The sequence below is a fragment of the Theropithecus gelada genome, chromosome 11, assembly GCF_003255815.1.
Source record: "Theropithecus gelada isolate Dixy chromosome 11, Tgel_1.0, whole genome shotgun sequence".
Taxonomy (NCBI): Eukaryota; Metazoa; Chordata; class Mammalia; order Primates; family Cercopithecidae; genus Theropithecus; species Theropithecus gelada.
In genome coordinates this window covers 68,837,228-68,854,820 of record NC_037679.1, presented here as the reverse complement: position 1 = coordinate 68,854,820, position 17,593 = coordinate 68,837,228, and the positions used below count along the sequence as shown (strand labels likewise).

The window sequence follows — 17,593 nt, the reverse complement described above, 5'->3', positions numbered from 1 at the left end:
GTGTGAGTGTGGTGTGTGTGTGTGTGGTGTGTGTGTGGGGTGTGTGTGTGGTGTGTGTGTGTGTGGTGTGTGTGTGTGGTGTGTGGTGTGTATGTGTGGTGTGTGTGTGTGTGGTGTGTGTGTGTGTGTGTGTGTGTGTGGTGTGTGTACGTGTACGCATGCCTATGTGTATGTGTACACGTGAGCTGGTGCGTACACACCCCTGAGTGCTGTGATGTGGAAGGAGCCCAGGGCTAGGAGTCTGGAGGTTTTCTTCAAAGCCATTTGCTCCCTAGCTGGCCTCTCAGAGCCTCCATTTCCTTAGCTGTAAAGTGGGAGCGGTAGCCTAGCTTTGTCCAGGTTCTTCGGGAGATTAAATGAGAGAGGGGCTTGGTGGATTTTAGCATGGGCTATAAAATGCCAGGCTGTACTTCTGGCACGTGTGTGCATGTGTGTTTTGGGGAAGGGGAGTAAGGGAGGACAGGTAAATCAGGACTGTATCATAGTGGTGATGATGATGATTAAATATGACAAGATGAAACATTTAGCAAGTATTTCTGAGGTGCCCAAGAAACACTTGACCTGCCTTATCTCCCAGAAGCCCTACAAGGGAGGTGCTATTATTGCAATCCCCATTTTACAGGTAGAGAAACTGAGGCTCAGAGAGATGATAATGGGCAGGCAGTAATCATCCCTACCTCCTGGGGTGGTTAGGAAGCTCGAAGGAGACACTAAATGCTCAGGTGGCACCCTGGTACTCCATCACTAACCTGCTGTGTGACCTCAGGTAAGTCACTTAGCCTCTCTGAGCCTCAGTTTCCTCATCTGTAAAATGGGAATGATTGCAATACCTACTTCTAGGGGAGATTTTCTCAACCTCAGTGTTGTTGACATTGTTGACTGGGTTATTCTGTGTGGTGTGGGGCTGTCTTTTGTATTGGAGGATGTTTAGTGCCATCCGGCATGGTGGATCCCAGCAAAGGCCCCTGTGCAGGCCCAGCGAGGTGGCCGAGCTCCCTGGTGGGGAGGCCTTCCCCCTCTCCTCCCTGGTCAATCTGTTTGAGGGTGAGGATAGCTCCCTTTCACCCTCACCTGGCACCCAGGACATCCCCAGTGCATGGAGGGATTCAGCCCGGATTCTGCAGCCAGCTGCTCGCATTTCAGTCCTGGCTCTGTCACTAACCTGCTGTGTGACCTCAGGCAAGTCGCTTAGCCTCTCTGAGCCTCAGTTTCCTCATCTGTAGAATGGGAATGATTGCAATACCTACCTCCAGGGCAGGTGTTCTCAGTCCCGGCGCTATTGACATTGTGGGCTGGGTCATTCTTTGTGGTGCGGGGCTGTCTTTTGCTTTGGAGGATGTTTAGTGCCATCCCTGGCCTTGACCTACCAGATGCCAGCAGTGCTCCCTCTCCTGTACAGTTGTGACAACAAAACATATTATCAGATATTACCAAATGTCCTTAGGGGAGGAGCGGAACTGTCCCTGGTTGAGAACGACTGGTCTGGAGTCATGGTGAGGGCTAGATGAGGCCCCATGCTGGGCACAGCCTGAGCTATGTCATCAGGCGAGGATGGTGATTTAGTTCATAATTATTATTTCATCCTAATTAGAATGCTAATCATGATCGTGGCATGACTTGCCCAAGGCCACACGGAAACCAGACAGGTTGAGAGTTGCTGGGAGGGGATCTGAACCCGGGATTGGCTGGCACCAGAGCCCCCATTTTGGACTCCCCAGGAACCTGGGGTGCTGTCCAGGCTTAGGGGAGGGCTATCCTCCTGAGGGGAGGAGGGTGCAGGAATGATGGGGGATGGAAGGAGCTTCTTGGCTGCCTTCTCTGGCCTTGGGAGCTCCCTGGGGTGGGGTTCCATTAGCCCCTGGGGTGCCATGGTGAGAGGTGCAGTGGATAGAAGGGTATTGACAACACAGAGGTATGCCTGATGTCTTGTCTCCCCCTGATCTCAGGGCCCCCAGTGAGGTGGGTAGGGCTGTGCTCAGGAGAGTCTAATCCGCCTCCCGCCAATGCCTGGGCCCCTGCAGATGCCCCTCCTGCCTCAGCATCCCCCCGGCCCCCATTCCTGAAGAGCAAAGCCCAAACGCATGTGGTAGCCATGAGGGACTGGGATCCAGATCCCCCTCTCCTACCTGGTCAGTCAAAAGGACTTCATGTCTCCAGAGGTCCTACTAGGTGCTGGCACTGAGTAGGTGCCTCACATGCTGGAGGACCCTAGGAACAGGCGTGGTCACTCTGGTCTTGCAGGTGGGAAAACCAAGGGGCAGAGAGAGGAAGTGATTTGCCCATGGCCAAACAGCTAATGACCAGGGCCAAGACAGGAACTGGGTCAGTCTGATTTCAGAACCTGGCCTCCTAACTTCTCTTTCTTCCTTTGGTTATAGTAACTGAAAACCCCACTCTATTTATTTATTTTTAGATGGAGTCTTGCTCTGTCACCCAGGCTGGAGTACAATGGTGCCATCTTGGCTCACTGTAACCTCCACCTCCTGGGTTCAAGTGATTCTCCTGCCTCAGCCTCCTGAGTAGCTGGGATTACAGGCACATGCCACCATGCCCGGCTAATTTTTGGATTTTTTGTAGCAATGGGGTTTCGCCATGTTGGCCAGGCTGGTCTCAAACTCCTGACTTTAAGTAATCCACCTGCCTTGGCCTCCCAAAGTGCTGGGATTACAGGCGTGAGCTGCTGCACCCAGCCAAAACCCCACTTTAATCCCAAAAGTGGCACTGGATATACCTGACCTCACTTCCCACTGCCTCCAACCCTATGAAAAAGTGACTTCAATTGTATCCATTTTGCAGAGGAGGGAACTGAGGCTTGGGGAGCTCAAGTAACTTACCTAAGATCACACTACATGTAAAGGGATTAGAACCCAGGCCTGAATGACTCCAAAGGCCAGGCTGTGTCTCCCTGTTGGTGTCCAGAGGGGAACCTGCCCCCGGAGGGAGCTCTGACCCTCTGTGTCCTGCTGCGCCCACTAAGGGAGTCCTCTTGCTGTGTCCCCGCCTCTCTGGTCCAAGCCTTCCCTCTTGGAAGCCACAGAACAAACAAGGTGGGAACTAGTTTATTTGTTTTTCTCCGTGTGTATTGGGTGGGAAGGGTGAGATGTATAAGAGAGGGCTTTTCAGACATGCTCCTGCCTCCTGGGTGGGGTGCTAAGAGTTCCAGGAAACTCACCCTCGGTGCCCAGCCCCACCTGGCTGGCACCATGCTACAAAGAACAGGGGGCTGACAGCCAACCAGTGGGGCCTTGCTCCTCCTTTGCCCTGGCTCCTGGCTAAGCACTGGACCCAGGAGCCAGAGAGACGTGGGTCAAGTCCAGCCCTTCTCCCTGCAGGCTGTTTGCTGCCTTTGAAACCTGCTTCCTCATCTGAGAAATGGGAACAAATGACATCTTTGTCATAAAGTTGCTCATTTGTGTGAGGACTCAAGGATGAACAGATACGTTTCCTGCCTCCTTGCGCCCACAGCCTGGGAATGAACCATCCCATGAACAGCTGGGATAAAGCTTCCGAGGAGACGAGCACAGATCCTGGGAACGAGTGTGTGCAGTCCGGGGAGGGCTTTCCAGAGGAGCCCGGTTGAGCTGGAACTGGGGAGTTCCAGTGGGGAGGAGTTAACCAGGCAGAGGTGCAGGGAGGAATCAGCACTTTGTGCTGTGGAGCAGAGTTGGTGCACTGGGGAAGTCAACTCAAGTCTTGGAGCCTCAGTTTCCTGTTCTGTAAAATGGGGATCATCATGACGGTGTTTGATGAGGAAACAGGACTGCCAGCCCACACAGCAAGTCCACGTGGATTTTCTGAGCCCTTCCTGTGCCTGAAGCCCACGGTTAATAGTTCTGCTTTAGCAGGTGCTTACCACGTGCCAGGCACTGCACTGCACTGACCACTGGACTGCATGTTCTACCCATGGGGCTTGGATATTCCCATCTTACAGATCAGGAAACTGAGGCTGTGACTTGCTCAATGTCATGGAATGACGAAGTGTGGAGCCTGGATTTGAACTTGGCTCTCTGGGGCTCCACAGCTGGCTTTCTTGGTCAGCAGTAGGGTCTGGGATCCAAGTATGGGGTCCCAGCATGACCCCGAAGTCCACCCTCTTTCAGCTAATGCCCAGGGTAGTTGGACCTGGGGCCAATTTGTGTTTCCAGGTTCCTAAAAGAGGCTCCTGTTGCAGTTCCCGCCTGAGGCTGGCGGCCAACCACATCTGGGAGTGGCCTCCCTGCGCCCCTGTCATTACAACGGTGGCTTTGAAGCAGCTGGCAGCACTGCTGCTTGTCTACGTGGGAGGGGGCTTCCTGGAGCCCCTGCCACTGGCTGGGTTTTGCCTGACTCCCCTTTCATCCCCTTGCAGGCTGAGCAGTGCAGACGGGCCTGGGGCAGGCATGGCGGATTCCAGCGAAGGCCCCCGCGCGGGTCCCGGGGAGGTGGCTGAGCTCCCCGGGGATGAGAGTGGCACCCCAGGCGGGGAGGCTTTTCCTCTCTCCTCCCTGGCCAATCTGTTCGAGGGGGAAGATGGCTCCCCTTCGCCCTCACCGGCTGATGCCAGTCGCCCTGCTGGCCTAGGCGATGGGCGACCAAATCTGCGCATGAAGTTCCAGGGTGCCTTCCGCAAGGGGGTGCCCAACCCCATTGATCTGCTGGAGTCCACCCTATATGAGTCCTCGGTGGTGCCTGGACCCAAGAAAGCACCCATGGACTCACTCTTTGACTATGGCACCTATCGTCACCACCCCAGTGACAACAAGAGGTGGAGGAAGAAGATCATAGAGTGAGTATTGTTAGATTCCTGGCCTGTGGTCTCCTCCTCTGTATCCATTCACCCATTCATCATTCACCCCTCTATCTATTATCCACATATTTGTCAGTTCATCCATCCATCCACCTATCTATCTGTCCATCCATCTATCCATCTGTCCATCCATCCATCCATCCATCGATCCAACCATCCATCTATCCATCCATCCATCCAACCATCCATCTATTCATCCATCCATCCATCCATCCATCCATCCAACCATCCATACATCTATCCATCAATCCATTCATCTCTCCATCCATATATCATCCATCCATCCATCCATCCATCCATCCATCCATCCATCCATCTATCCATCATCCAGCCATCTATCATCTATCCATCTTTCCATCCACCCATCATTCATCATCCATCCATCCATCTATTCATTTATCCATCATCCTTCCATCTATCCATCTATTCATCTATCCATCATTATTCCATCTGTCCATCTATCTACTATCCACCCATCTATCCATCTACCCATCATCCATCCATCCATTCATCCATCATCCTTCCATCTGTCCATCTATTCATCCATTCATCATTATTCCATATGTCCATCTATCCATTAATCCATCCATCCATCCATCCATCCATGCATCATCTATCTATCCACTCATCATCCATCCATCCATCCATCCATCTACCCATCTATCCATCATCCATCCATCTTTTCATCATCTATCTATTAATCCATCATCCATTCCTCTACCCATTTACCCCTCTGTCCACCCTTCCATTGGACATTTGTCTGTTCATCCATTCATCCATTCATTCACCGATTTACCCATTCACCCCTCCACCCACTCATTTATACAACTATTTCTCATCTAACTCTCCATTCATTCATCTGCTTTTTTTTTTTTTCTTTTTGAGATGGAGTCTTGCTCTATTGCCCAGACTGGAGTGCAGTGGCGTGATCTTGGCTCACTAAAACCTCCACCTCCTGGGTTCAAGCAATTCTCCCGTCTCAGCCTCCTGAGTAGCTGGGATTACAGGCACCCGCCACCACACCCAGCTAATTTTTTTTTTGTATTTTTAGTAAAGACAGGTTTTCACCATCTTGGCCAGGCTGGTCTTGAACTCCTGACCTCGTGATCCACCTGCCTTGGCCTCCCAAAGTGCTGGGATTATAGGCATGAGCCACTGCATCCAGCCTCGTCTGCTTTTTTATTCACCTACATATCTACCTACTCATCTGTCCCCCATTCATCTACTTGTCTGTCCGTCTCTTCACCTACACATCCAGCCTTCCATTTGTTTATCTTCTTATTTATACATCTGTTCATCCATCCATCCATCCATTTATCCATCTACCATCTACTCATTCATTCACCCAGAAGCCCATCTTTCCACTTTTTTGTCCACCTGTCCAATCTATCCATCCATTGTCCACTCATTAAAATATCTATCTACCCATCTACCCATCTGTCGGCCATCTGTCCAGCCATACACCCATATAACCAACCTTCCATTCATCTACCATTTTCTCGTCTGAATGTCATTCCATCCTCTAACCTACCCACTGTTTCTATTCATCTAGCCATTCAGCTATCAAACTATTCATTCATTCATTCATTCCATTTCTCATGCTTGATTGCTCACCTGCCTGCCTTCTGTCTTTCCTTCCCCTCCTTCTCTCTTCTAACCGCCAGTTTATTTACCCAGCTCTCTGTCCATCCATTTGTCCATTCGTTCCTTTGTTTGCTTAGTCACTGATTCATTTATTCATTTGCTCATCTTTTCTTTCATTTTTGCATCTATTCATCCATCCATCTCCCTACCTTCTCTTCCTGGCACACATCCAGCTGCCCCTCCTGGGTCTTCTTCAAGCATCACCTCCATTCCTGGCCATCCAGTGGCTTTCCTGAGGCTTAGAAAGAGCTGGAAACCCCGAGGCATTCACCCTTTCTTTTCCATAATGACAGCCTTGCTGAAAGAAAAGACAGTGGAGAGAAGCCCTGGATGGGGTGACAGCATGTGGCTCCTGTTATGTATTCCATGCCAGGCCTAGCTGGGGACAGGGAGCCTCCAGCCCACCTCGACTACCTTGTCTGGTCCCCATCCTCCCCCAATGGGTTCTGCTGAGCTGAGTCTTGCAGCCCAGACTCTAGACTCAGAGGCATTTACCTGGCATCTCATGTGGTTTGTGTGGCACTCTGCAAACTCAGTCATCCCAGGTTCTGCTTCCAGCATGACCCTGTTGTCTGTCACCTGCAGACTCCCTGCTTTGTGAGGTTGAGCCCTCCCTCCTGGTCCTTTAGGAAGCCCAGGGACTTCCATGAGCTTTTGGCAGTTTGGGGAAGGGAGCAGGGCTTACAGTCTCCTAGCCAGCTCCTCCTGAGCCTCAGCAGGCCCTGCTGAACCATACATATCCTTTCTCGGTCCCGGCCCTGCTGTCCCTAATGTGCCCTGAATTGACCCTTTCCTCAGCTGCTCCGTGAAATCCCCTCTTGGTTGCCTGTGTGTGTGTCCTGGAGGATGGTCCTGAGGTCTGGAGATGACCTGGGCTTGCCTGGTCCTCCTCTGTTCCCCTTGCTGGCCATGGATTCATTTATCTCTTGGATGGAGCCCATTCACCTTTGCAGCCCTTGCTTGGTCAAGAGCTGCCCGCTTTATTTTTTCACAGAGTCATTGATTCATTCAGTGGATGTTTCTTTTCCTTTCCTTTTCTTTTTTCTTTTTTTTTTTTTTTTTTGAGACAGGGTCTTGCTCTGTCACTCAGGCTGGAGTGCAGTGGTGCGATCTTGACTCACTGCAACCTCCTCCTCCCAGGTTCAAGTGATTCTCCTGCCTCAGCCTCCCGGGTAGCTGGAACTACAGGTGTGCACCACCATGCCCGGCTAATTTTTGTATTTTTAGTAGAGACAGGGTTTTACCATGTTGGCCAGGCTAGTCTCGAACTACTGACCTCAAGTGATCTGTTCACCTCGGCCTCCCAAAGTGCTGGGAGTACAGGCGTGAGCCACCACACCCAGTCAGTGGATGTTTCTTGAGTGCCCACTATCTGCCAGTCAGTGGGGTTGGTCCTGAGGCTACTGGCTGAGCCAGACCAGATCCACCTCTACTCAGGCAACACTTTCAGTTTAGAGGGTGAGACAGGCAAGAAGCAAGTAGCTGAGCACATGGATGTGCCATGTGAGTTGGGGGAGGTGCTGAAGTTAGAGACTGGGTGGATACAAGAAAGGTAATCCAGGAGGGTTTCTTGGAGGAGTCAACATTCAAGCCTAAAGCTAAGGGCTGCGAAGGGGCAGCCACAGAGAGGGAGGGAAGGGTGTCCTAGGTGGAGAGAAATGTGAGTGCAAGGGCCTAAGGCTGGAGAGGCTCTGCAGATATGTCCAAGGAACAGGGCTTCACAGTTGTCTGTGTGCTGAAAAATCTGTACCAGCTCTGCTCAGAGGTGGAAACTGAGGGCCAGAGCAGCAGAGTGCCCAGGGTTCCCATCCTTCTGTCCCCAAGCCCTCCCAGGTCCTGTTGAAAGCTAGTGGGCTCTGTGTCTCCCCTTCGCCTCCCTCGGACCCCTCCTGCAAGCCCTCCTCCCCACCCCCATCCCCACCCCAGGAAGTCCAGGCTGGTGGAGGAAGTGGGGCGCTGCTGAGTCCTGAGGGCTGCCTCAGTGAGATCTGGCAGGGGCAGTATTCCTTTTTATTTTGGCTCAAAGGTCAAAGTTCAGGAAGAGGTATAGTGGTGGCTGCCTAAGTGCCCTCATTAGAGGCTGTGTCTGTGCCTGTGCCTCTGTCAACAGGAGAGCACACCTCTTACCCTACTGTGGATGCTAATGACCCCCTTTCCCAGCACCTGCCCTGAGATGGAAAATCTCAACCCCCGGCGAAGAGGAAAGGAAGAGAATGGCTGTCCCCTTCTCATGGCAAGACAGGCTGGGTACAGCCAGATGCCGGCTTTGTCCACCCTTGCAACCCTGTCCCACCTGCTTCCACAGCCTGCCCTGGCCTCAATTTCCCCAACTGCATTCCCCCTTCCCCTCTGGCCCTGCTGCCTCTTGTTAGGGTTTTCTCTGTTCCCCTACTCTCCCCTCTTCTCTTTCCCAGACCCTGTGCCTCCATCTTCCTCCTCTTTAGCCTCTTATTCATTGAACAGAGTCTTACTGCATCCCAAGATGTGCCAGGCACTGGGCCAGGTAAGAACGTGACAGAGAGAGCATTCCTGCCTCATGGTGGCCCTGGGCTAGCTCTTCTCTCCCAGAACCTAGCATATAAAAGGTGCCAAAAAAATGCTTGTTGAATGACTGAATGAGTGTCTCCAAGCCCTCCTTCTCTTAGTGTCTGTTTCCTTCCTTTCTCCATCTCTTCTTTTCCCAACCCTCTCTGTGCCACGCCCTTCCTCCATCTGCCTCTGTAGCTCCACATCTCTCCCATGCACATACAAGCTCCAGATACACAGTAGGCACTCATTAATAATGGTAATATCAACTAACATTTATTGAGTGCTTACCTTGTGGTGGGCCATGAGCAAGTACATATGAGCATGGCCTCATTTGTCTCAAATGTTTGCTGAATGAATACATTAATGGGTTAGTTATGGAATGAATGGATTAAATGCCTCATCTTTTAGTCTGCTGTTTCTTTATTTTCTCTTTCTTTTTGTCTCTTTCAGTCTCTCTGCCTTAGTAAGTACTCAATAAATGACTAATACATGAGTGGGTGGGTGGGTGGATGGGCAGTTGGATGGATGGATGGATGGGTGGGATGGATGGGTGGATTGACGAGTGGGTGGATGAATGAATGAGTAATGAATGGATGGGTGGATAGATGGAGGAGTGAGTGGATGGGTAGATGAATGAATGAGTGATGGATGGGTGGATGGGTGGATGGGTGGGTGGGTGGGTGGATGTGTGGATGGATAGATGAGTGATGGATGGATGGGTTGGTGGATGGGTAGATGGATGGATGAGTGGGTGGATGGATGGATGAGTGAGGGATAGATGGATGGATGAGGGATGGATGGATGAATGAGTGATGGATGGATGATGGGTGGGTAGGTGGATGGGTGGATGCTGAGTGGGTGGATGTATGGATGAGTGATGGATGGATGGATGGGCAGGTGGGTGGATGGGTGGATGAATGGATGGGTGGGTGGGTGGATGGGTAGATGGATGGATGAGTGATGGATGGATGGGTGGATAGATGGATGAGAGGGTGGATGGGTAGATGGATGGATGAGTGATGGATGGATGGAAGGATGGATGGATGGATGGATAGATGGACGGGTGGGTGAGTGGATGTGTGGATGGATGGGTGGATAGATGTATGGGCAGTCTGTGCGTTTCTTTCTTTCTGTTTGTCTCCACCCAACACACAGTAGTACTAGCTATCGTTTGTTGGATAAAACATTCCTTAGTTTTTACAGCTGCCCCACCTACCTCACTCTGTTCCTTGTAGGGCTTCAACTGCCTGCCCCCCGCCACAGTCTCTGGGTCCCTAAGGCCAGGGACAGTGGGGCAGGCAGGGGACGAGCCCTCCCATCAACTTGCCTCCCTACCTCCTCCAGGAAGCAGCCGCAGAGCCCCAAAGCCCCTGCCCCCCAGCCGCCCCCCATCCTCAAAGTCTTCAACAGGCCCATCCTCTTTGACATTGTGTCCCGGGGCTCCACTGCCGACCTGGATGGGCTGCTCCCCTTCTTGCTGACCCACAAGAAACGCCTGACTGATGAGGAATTTCGAGGTGAGCCACCCAGATGGGCATAGCCAGTGGGACAGCCAGGGGTGTGGGGGAAGCCTGGCATTGGGGGCCCCCTTTTCCCTCAGCTTCTTCCTTTGGGTCAGTGGACTGCATTGGCCTGGAAAGTGCCAATGGACAGGGAGTCTGGAAAGTGCCAGACTGGACAGGGAGTCTGGTCCTGTGTGTCCTTCACCTCTCTGGGCCTCAGCTACCTCCACTCGTTCATTCATTCATTCATTCAGCCCTTATTTATGAAAAGGTTAGTGTAGTGGGTAAGCAGAGTCCACCTACCTGGGTTCAGATCCCACCTTTACCACTTAAGTGATGTGTGACTTCTCTGAGCCTCTGTTTCCTCATCTGTAAACTGGGGAATAATCACAGCATACTCCTGGCTCTCATCCCACAAAGAACCCAGTGCAGGCAGATGGAGTCCTGGAGCTCCTGCTCCCCTGAGGAAAGGTCTGGAGGGATGGGCAGGGTGTCCGGGCTGGTAGTCCTGATTCTACTTCTTGGGGTCTGCTCCACCCCAGCCCAACTTTAGGGCTCCCCTTCCTAGGCTGAAGCCCCAGCCCAGAGAACTCACCCTTCAGCCTTGTCCAGATTCAAAACACCCACCTCAGGACACCGGCACCCTCCACAGCCCCAGGCCTTACCTGTGAACACCTGCACCCAAATCAGCCACCTGCGATGTGCTGGGTTCTGGGTAAGCCATTATTAAACTGGCCTTGATCTCACAAGTCAAGATACCATGTCAAGAAATGTAACACTTAGGCCGGGCATGATGGCTCACCACACCTGTAATCCCAGTGCTTTGGGAGGCCAAGGCAGGAGGGTTGCATGAGCCTAGGAGGCTGAGGCTGCAGCACTCCAGCCTGGGTGACAAACAGAAAAAAAGAAAAGAATTGGGACACCTGCTATGAAGAAGGGCCCATCTTGGAAGGCTGTCCATGGTTGGTCTCCAGCCTAAGTCTGAGGAAGCTTCAGGGATGTCAGAAGAGGCCTTTTTTTTTTTTTTTTTTTTTTTTTGAGACAGTTTTGTTCTTGTTGCCCAGACTGGAGTGCAAAGGCGTGATCTCTGCTCACCACAACCTCCACCTCCTGGGTTCAAGTGATTCTCCTGCCTCAGCCTCCCAAGTAGCTGGGATAACAGGCATGTGCCACCACGCCTGGCTAATTCTTTGTTTTTAGTAGAGACGAGGTCTCTCCATGTTGGTCAGGCTGGTCTTGAACTCATGATCTCATGTGATCCGCCTGCCTCAGCCTCCCAAAGTGCTGGGATTACAGGCATGAGCCACTGCGCCCAACCAGAAGAGGCCATTTTTTAAGACTTCAGTTACTTTAAATAAATTCAGTTCCCAAACAGGGTGAACAAGTCTGTGCTACATCATCCGCATATATCTTTATCAACCTGTTTCTTTTTTTTGAGATAGGGTCTCATTCTGTCACCCAGGCTGGAATGCTGTGGTGTGATCACAGCTCCCTGCAGCCTTGAACTTCTGGCCTCAAGCAATCAATCCTCCTGCTTCAGCCTCCAGAGTAGTTGGAACTACAGGTGCAAGCTACCATGCCTGGCTAAAATTTTTTTTCTTTTTTTTAAGAGACAGGCTCTCACTATGTTTCCCAGGCTGGTATCAAACTCCTGGCTTCAAGTGATCCTCCTGCCTCAACCTTCCAAAGTGCTGGGATTATAGGCGTGAGCCATTGAGGCTGGCCTCAACCTCATTCTTACACTGAAACAATACGATGCAGTATCATTGTGTCTACCAGGAAACAATTGCTGGGTATGGTGGCTCATGCCTATAATCCCAGCACTTTGGGAGACTGAGGAAGGTGAATCACCTAAGGTCAGGAGTTTGAGACCAGCCCTGCCAACATGGTGAAACCCTGTCTCTACTAAAAATACAAAAAAAAAAAAAAAAAAAAAAAAAGAACCAGGCTTAGCGGCACACACCTGTAATTTCAGCTACCTAGGAGGCTGAGCCAGGAGAATCACTTGAACCTGGGAGGCGGAGGTTGCAGTGAGCCAAGATTGCACCACTGCACTCTAGCCTGGGCAACAGAGCGAGACTCTGTCTCAAAAAAAAAAAAAAAAAAAAAAAGACAATTGCTGGATTTATGAAAAATATTCATTCGTGGTTCCCGGCCAGACAATGTGGCCTCATTTGGAGGCACAAGTTTAGAGTTGTGGGAGGGTGGGGCTTCTCTCTGCTTCTGGAGTAGCTCAGTGATGGCATGAATAATCTCATTTGGAGATAACCCATGTTTAAGCCCTGGCCAAATGGCCTCTCCTGGTCCACCAAGTACGTGAGGCAAAGGTGGGGAATCTTGGTGTAGAGCGAATCCTGGGAGATGGACGCTGGCACCTGTGCCTTCAGCACTAGCCTGGCTTGTCAAGGCCTCTGGCTTCTCCTGAATTCAGGACTGAGTTGGGGGCTTTTAGCACAGTCCAGGAACCCCCAGATCCATGTGTGTCTGTGCATGAGTGTGGAAGGTGGGTCTCTGAAATTGCAGAGGGTAGTGTATGTGCGTAGAGGGAGACTTACTGTAAGGTCCGTGATACTAATTAAGTGCCAGGGCCCCTGGCTAAGGCCCTTTCTAAGGTCCTGGACTTAGTCTAGGTCCCATAAAACCTGGATCCATCCCTGCATGGCTAAAGGGTCATGAGCTCATCTGATTATCAGGGAAGTCTGGGACACCCTCCCCTGTCCCCACGTCCCCCCCGCAAAGTTTCACAGCCTCCAATTTGGCAATTGTCAATTTAGAGCCCCTGGCTACAGCAACCCACCCTGGGCAGAGCCACTTCGCCACCTGGTGGCTGGTTCCTGGAACTGCATGTTCCACCTCCTCTCTGGGAAGATCCTGCTCCTGACATCTCCTCCCAGCACCCAGGCGCCGGGTCCCTGGGTCTATAACCCGTGTCTGAAAGCCCGAATCCAGGGTCTCTCGTTCCACTTTGGGTCACCTGTGGTTTGGAATTGCCCGAGGTGCCCGGCCCTCCCCTTCATTCGATGCGTGTTAACTCAGCAAATGGCTGTGGGGCACCCACCACATGCCAAGCACTGTGCTTGGCAGAGGCCGAACGATAGTGAGCAAAGCAGGCATCACCGTGCCATCAAGGTGCCCACAGGCTCCTGGACAGGATGAACATTGACCAAGCAACCACAGAAATAAGCACACAGTTACAAACTGTAACAGGTGTCAACAAAAGTCTGTACCGGAGGATTTGACCTAGTTAGGGAAAATCCAGGAGAGCTTCCTGGAGGAGGTGACACTTGAGCAGAGTCTGAGTGAGGTGCAGTTAACCAGGTGAAAAGAGGAGGGAGGAATGTTTCAGATTGGGGTGGGGGTTCAGGGACAGCAGATGCAAAAGCCCTGTGTAGTTCACCGTGGTCAGTTGCAGTCTGAAGTGACCATTCCAGCTGCTATGTGGAAAGTGGATGAAGGAAGGCCAGAGATGCTGGGGAAAATGAGGGAAATGAGGGCAGTGTCTTAGGCATGTGGGAGGGACAGTGGCTGGGCCACATTATTCCATGAGAGGGATGGTGTCGCCTCTGAGCTGGGCGCCAGGTGGACAGTGGGAAAGCAACTGGGGACGAGACTTGTCCCAAACAACCCTGCTCTTGGAAGGGTCAAGACTAGAATTCAGGTCTCTGTGAGTCTGCCCCACTGATTCCTGGCATTTAGGGAGACGGTTCCTAAATCCCGTCTCATGGAATGATAACAGCAACACTAATATTTATCAAAGACTCCTATCTGCCTGGTACTGGGCTAATCAACAAATACTGATTTGCTCTTCGATTTCCCTTCATAGCTTTAATTTAGCCAGAAAGGACCCTAAGCAGAGAAATGGTCATACAGCTGTTGGAAGCAAAGCCAGGCCTCAAACCCAAGGTGCCTGGTTTCAGAACAGATGCCTGAACCCACACCTGCATCTCCCACTCTCTGGCCATTCCCGAGCCCCTGGCATGATTTTGCCCTGTCCTTGATTCACAGGGGAGTTTTCAACTAACTCTTTTGAGATATAAATCAACTCAGGTAACCATAAAAATAGCTGCAATAGGAAGAAACTTGCAAAGAGATATTAGCAAGTGTTAGTGAGAGGCGTTAAGGACCTGCTAGTACCAAACAGAGAGATGACTTCATGAGAAAGTTTCAATAGTGGATGAAACCTTCAGGGTTATTATTGTTGCACCCTTAGAATCCCCAAGATTCTCTCCTGACTCTCCTAAGGTCAGTTCGCGTCCACTGTGGCACACAGTCCCGCACTTTGGGGAACGCTACACCCCTCCACTCCCTTCTAGGGGCCGCAGTGTAAACGCTTCATGGGAAAAGGACTCTATGCTCTGACAGGTGGGTGAGCGCTGCCTAGTGCGTCTTGCTTTTAGAGGTTCACAGTCCCTGTTCGTGTATGAAAGGCGCTGAGAAGTCCTGTAGTAAGGAAATATGGTTGGCTTTGCTTAACCCAGCATTCTCACCATTTACTTGTTTATGAAGCACTTTACAAAAATCTTTTTCAACGGCCAGGTGTGGTGGCTCACACCTGTAATCCCAGCACTTTGGGAGGCAGAGGTGGGAGGATCACTTGAGGCCAGGTGTTTGGGACCAGCTTGGGTAACACAGTGAGATCCCTTCTCTATGAAAATAAAAATTAAAAAATTAGTTAAGCATGGAGGTGCACACCTGTAGTCTTAGCTGCTACTTGGGAGGCTGAGGTGGGAGGATCACTGGAGCCCAGGAATTGGAGGCTGCAATGAGCTAGGATTGCACCACTATACTCCAGCCTGGATGACAGAGTGAGACCCTGTCTCTTAAAAAAAAATATATATATATTAATAAATAAAAATCTTCCCAAATAAGATTAATTAAATAAATACCAATCTGTAGGCTGAAGCCTCTCACATTTCAAAGCACCTAAGCCCATGAGTTTATTGCACCCTCTCAGCACCACTGGAGGCAGATAGAGTGGCCCTGGGTACCCACTGGACAGATGAGGAAACAGGCTCGGAGAGGAGATGTTGGCAGCCAAGATGTCTGACCGCCTACCCAGTGCTCTGTACTCCGATGCCTACAAGTTCAAGGTCACGGGCTGGAGCACCGCTTCATCTTGTATGTCTCTCCTGCTAGAGCCATCTACAGGGAAGACCTGCCTGCCCAAGGCCTTGCTGAACCTGAGCAGCGGCCGCAATGACACCATCCCTGTGCTGCTGGACATCGCGGAGCGCACCGGCAACATGCGGGAGTTCATCAACTCGCCCTTCCGCGACATCTACTATCGAGGTGGGCCCCGGGCTGCGCAGGGGTGCCACAAGGGCTGGTGGAGATACTGTCCTTTGCTTGTCTGACCCCTGAGAGCTTTGATCTGGGCCTAAGTGCCAGCCTGTACCCAGGACCTGACGGATGGATGGATGGATGGATGGATGGATGGATGGATGGATGAAGGAACAGTAACTACCCCTTCCAACTTTGTTTTGAGTTTCAGAATAGAAGATTCCACCGGGCATGGTGGCTCTTACCTGTAATCCCAGCCCTTTGGAAAGCCAAGGGGGGCAGATCGCTTGAGGTCAAGAGTTTAAGACCAGCCTGGCCAACATGGTGAAATTCCGTCCCTACTAAAAATGCAAAAAAAAAAATAGGGCCAGGTGCGGTGGCTTGTGCCTGTAACCCCAGCACACTTTGGGAGGCCAACGTGGGGGGTGCAGATCACTTGATGTCAGGAGTTCAAAACCAGCCTGGACAACATGGTGAAATCCCGTCCTGACTAAAAATACAAAAATTAGCCACGTTTGGTGGCATGTACCTGCAATCCCTGCTACTTGGGAGACTGAGGCAGAAGAATCGCTTGAACCCGGGAGGTAGAGGTTTCAGTGAGCCAATATCATGCCATTGCACCCCAGCCTGGGTAATAGACAAGAGCAAGACTCATCCCGAAAAAAAAAAAAAAAAGAAAAAAAAAAAGCCAGGTATGTTGGTGCACACCTGTAGTCCCAGGTACTTGGGAGACTGAGGTGGGAGGATCAGTTGAACTCAGAGGATCGAGGCTGCAGTGAGCTATGATTGTGCCACTGAGCTCCAGCCTGGGTGACAGAATGAGACCCTGTCTAAAAAAAAACGATTCCAAGCTTCTGAGATGCAGCGAGTCTAGGGATCATGACCTGGGGATCTGCCCTAGGATGCTGCGGTGGTGGGTGCTCTAAGGCTCCATGATAATGAGTCCTGAGCTCACAAGCTCTGAGAGGCAAAGGCAGCAGGGGGCCAAGCTCCCCAGTTCTGAATTCGGAGATTCTGTAAATCAGAGTTGACCTTCAGATGCCTGGATATTAAGATTCAAAATCCAGGAATATTTTATCTTGAGTCCAAAATTCTGGGAGGCCAAGGTACTGTTGTTTCCTCTAGGATTTTTCTTTCTTTTTTCTTTCTTTTTTTTTTTTTTTTTTGAGACAGGTTCTTGCTCTGTCACCCAAGCTGGAGTGCAGTGGTGTGATCATGGCTCACTACAGCCTTGATCTCCTGGGCTCAAGCGATTCTCCCACCTCACCTGCCCAAGTAGCTAGGACCACTGGCATGGACCACCATGCCAGGCTAATTTTTAAAATTTCTGTAGAGACGGGGTCTCATGTTGTTGTATTAGTCTGTTCTCATGCTACTATAAAGAACTGCCCAAGACTGGATAATGTATAAAGGAAAGAGGTTTAATTGACTCACAGTTCCGCAGGGCTTGGGAGGCCTCAGGAAACTTACAATCATGGTGGAAGGGGAAGCAAACATGCCCTTCTTCACATGGTTCTAGGAAGGAGAAGTGCCAAGCAAAAGGGGGAAAAGCCCCTTATAGAATCATCAGATCTCTTGAGGACTCACTCACCATCAAAACAGCATGAGGGTAACTGCCCTTATGATTAAATTACCTTTCATGGGGTCCCTCCCATGACACCGGGGGATTATGGGAATTACAATTCAAGGTAAGATTTAGGTGTAGACGCAGAGCCAAACCTTATCAGTTGCCCAGGCTGGTATTGAACTGCTAGGCTTCAGCAATCCTCCTGCCTCAGCCTCCTGAGTAGTTGGGACTACAGGGGTAAGTCACCAGGCCCAGCTAATTTTTAACATTTCTATAGAGATGGGG

At 51.0% G+C, this 17,593-nt stretch overlaps 1 protein-coding gene across 2 annotated transcripts in view; it reads left to right on the top strand.

The window, feature by feature from the left end:
• Positions 1-17,593, top strand: part of TRPV4 (transient receptor potential cation channel subfamily V member 4) — a 56,010-nt gene that overhangs the window by 19,971 nt on the left and 18,446 nt on the right. Inside the window, exons 1-4 of one of the 2 annotated variants that reach the window (XM_025402091.1) lie at positions 4,380-4,458; positions 4,561-4,765; positions 10,304-10,476; positions 15,598-15,750. In XM_025402091.1, coding sequence (XP_025257876.1) covers positions 4,380-4,458; positions 4,561-4,765; positions 10,304-10,476; positions 15,598-15,750 — 610 coding nt within the window. Of the gene's footprint in view, positions 1-4,348; positions 4,766-10,303; positions 10,477-15,597; positions 15,751-17,593 lie in introns of those variants that run through there. The other variant, XM_025402090.1, reaches the window with a different exon arrangement.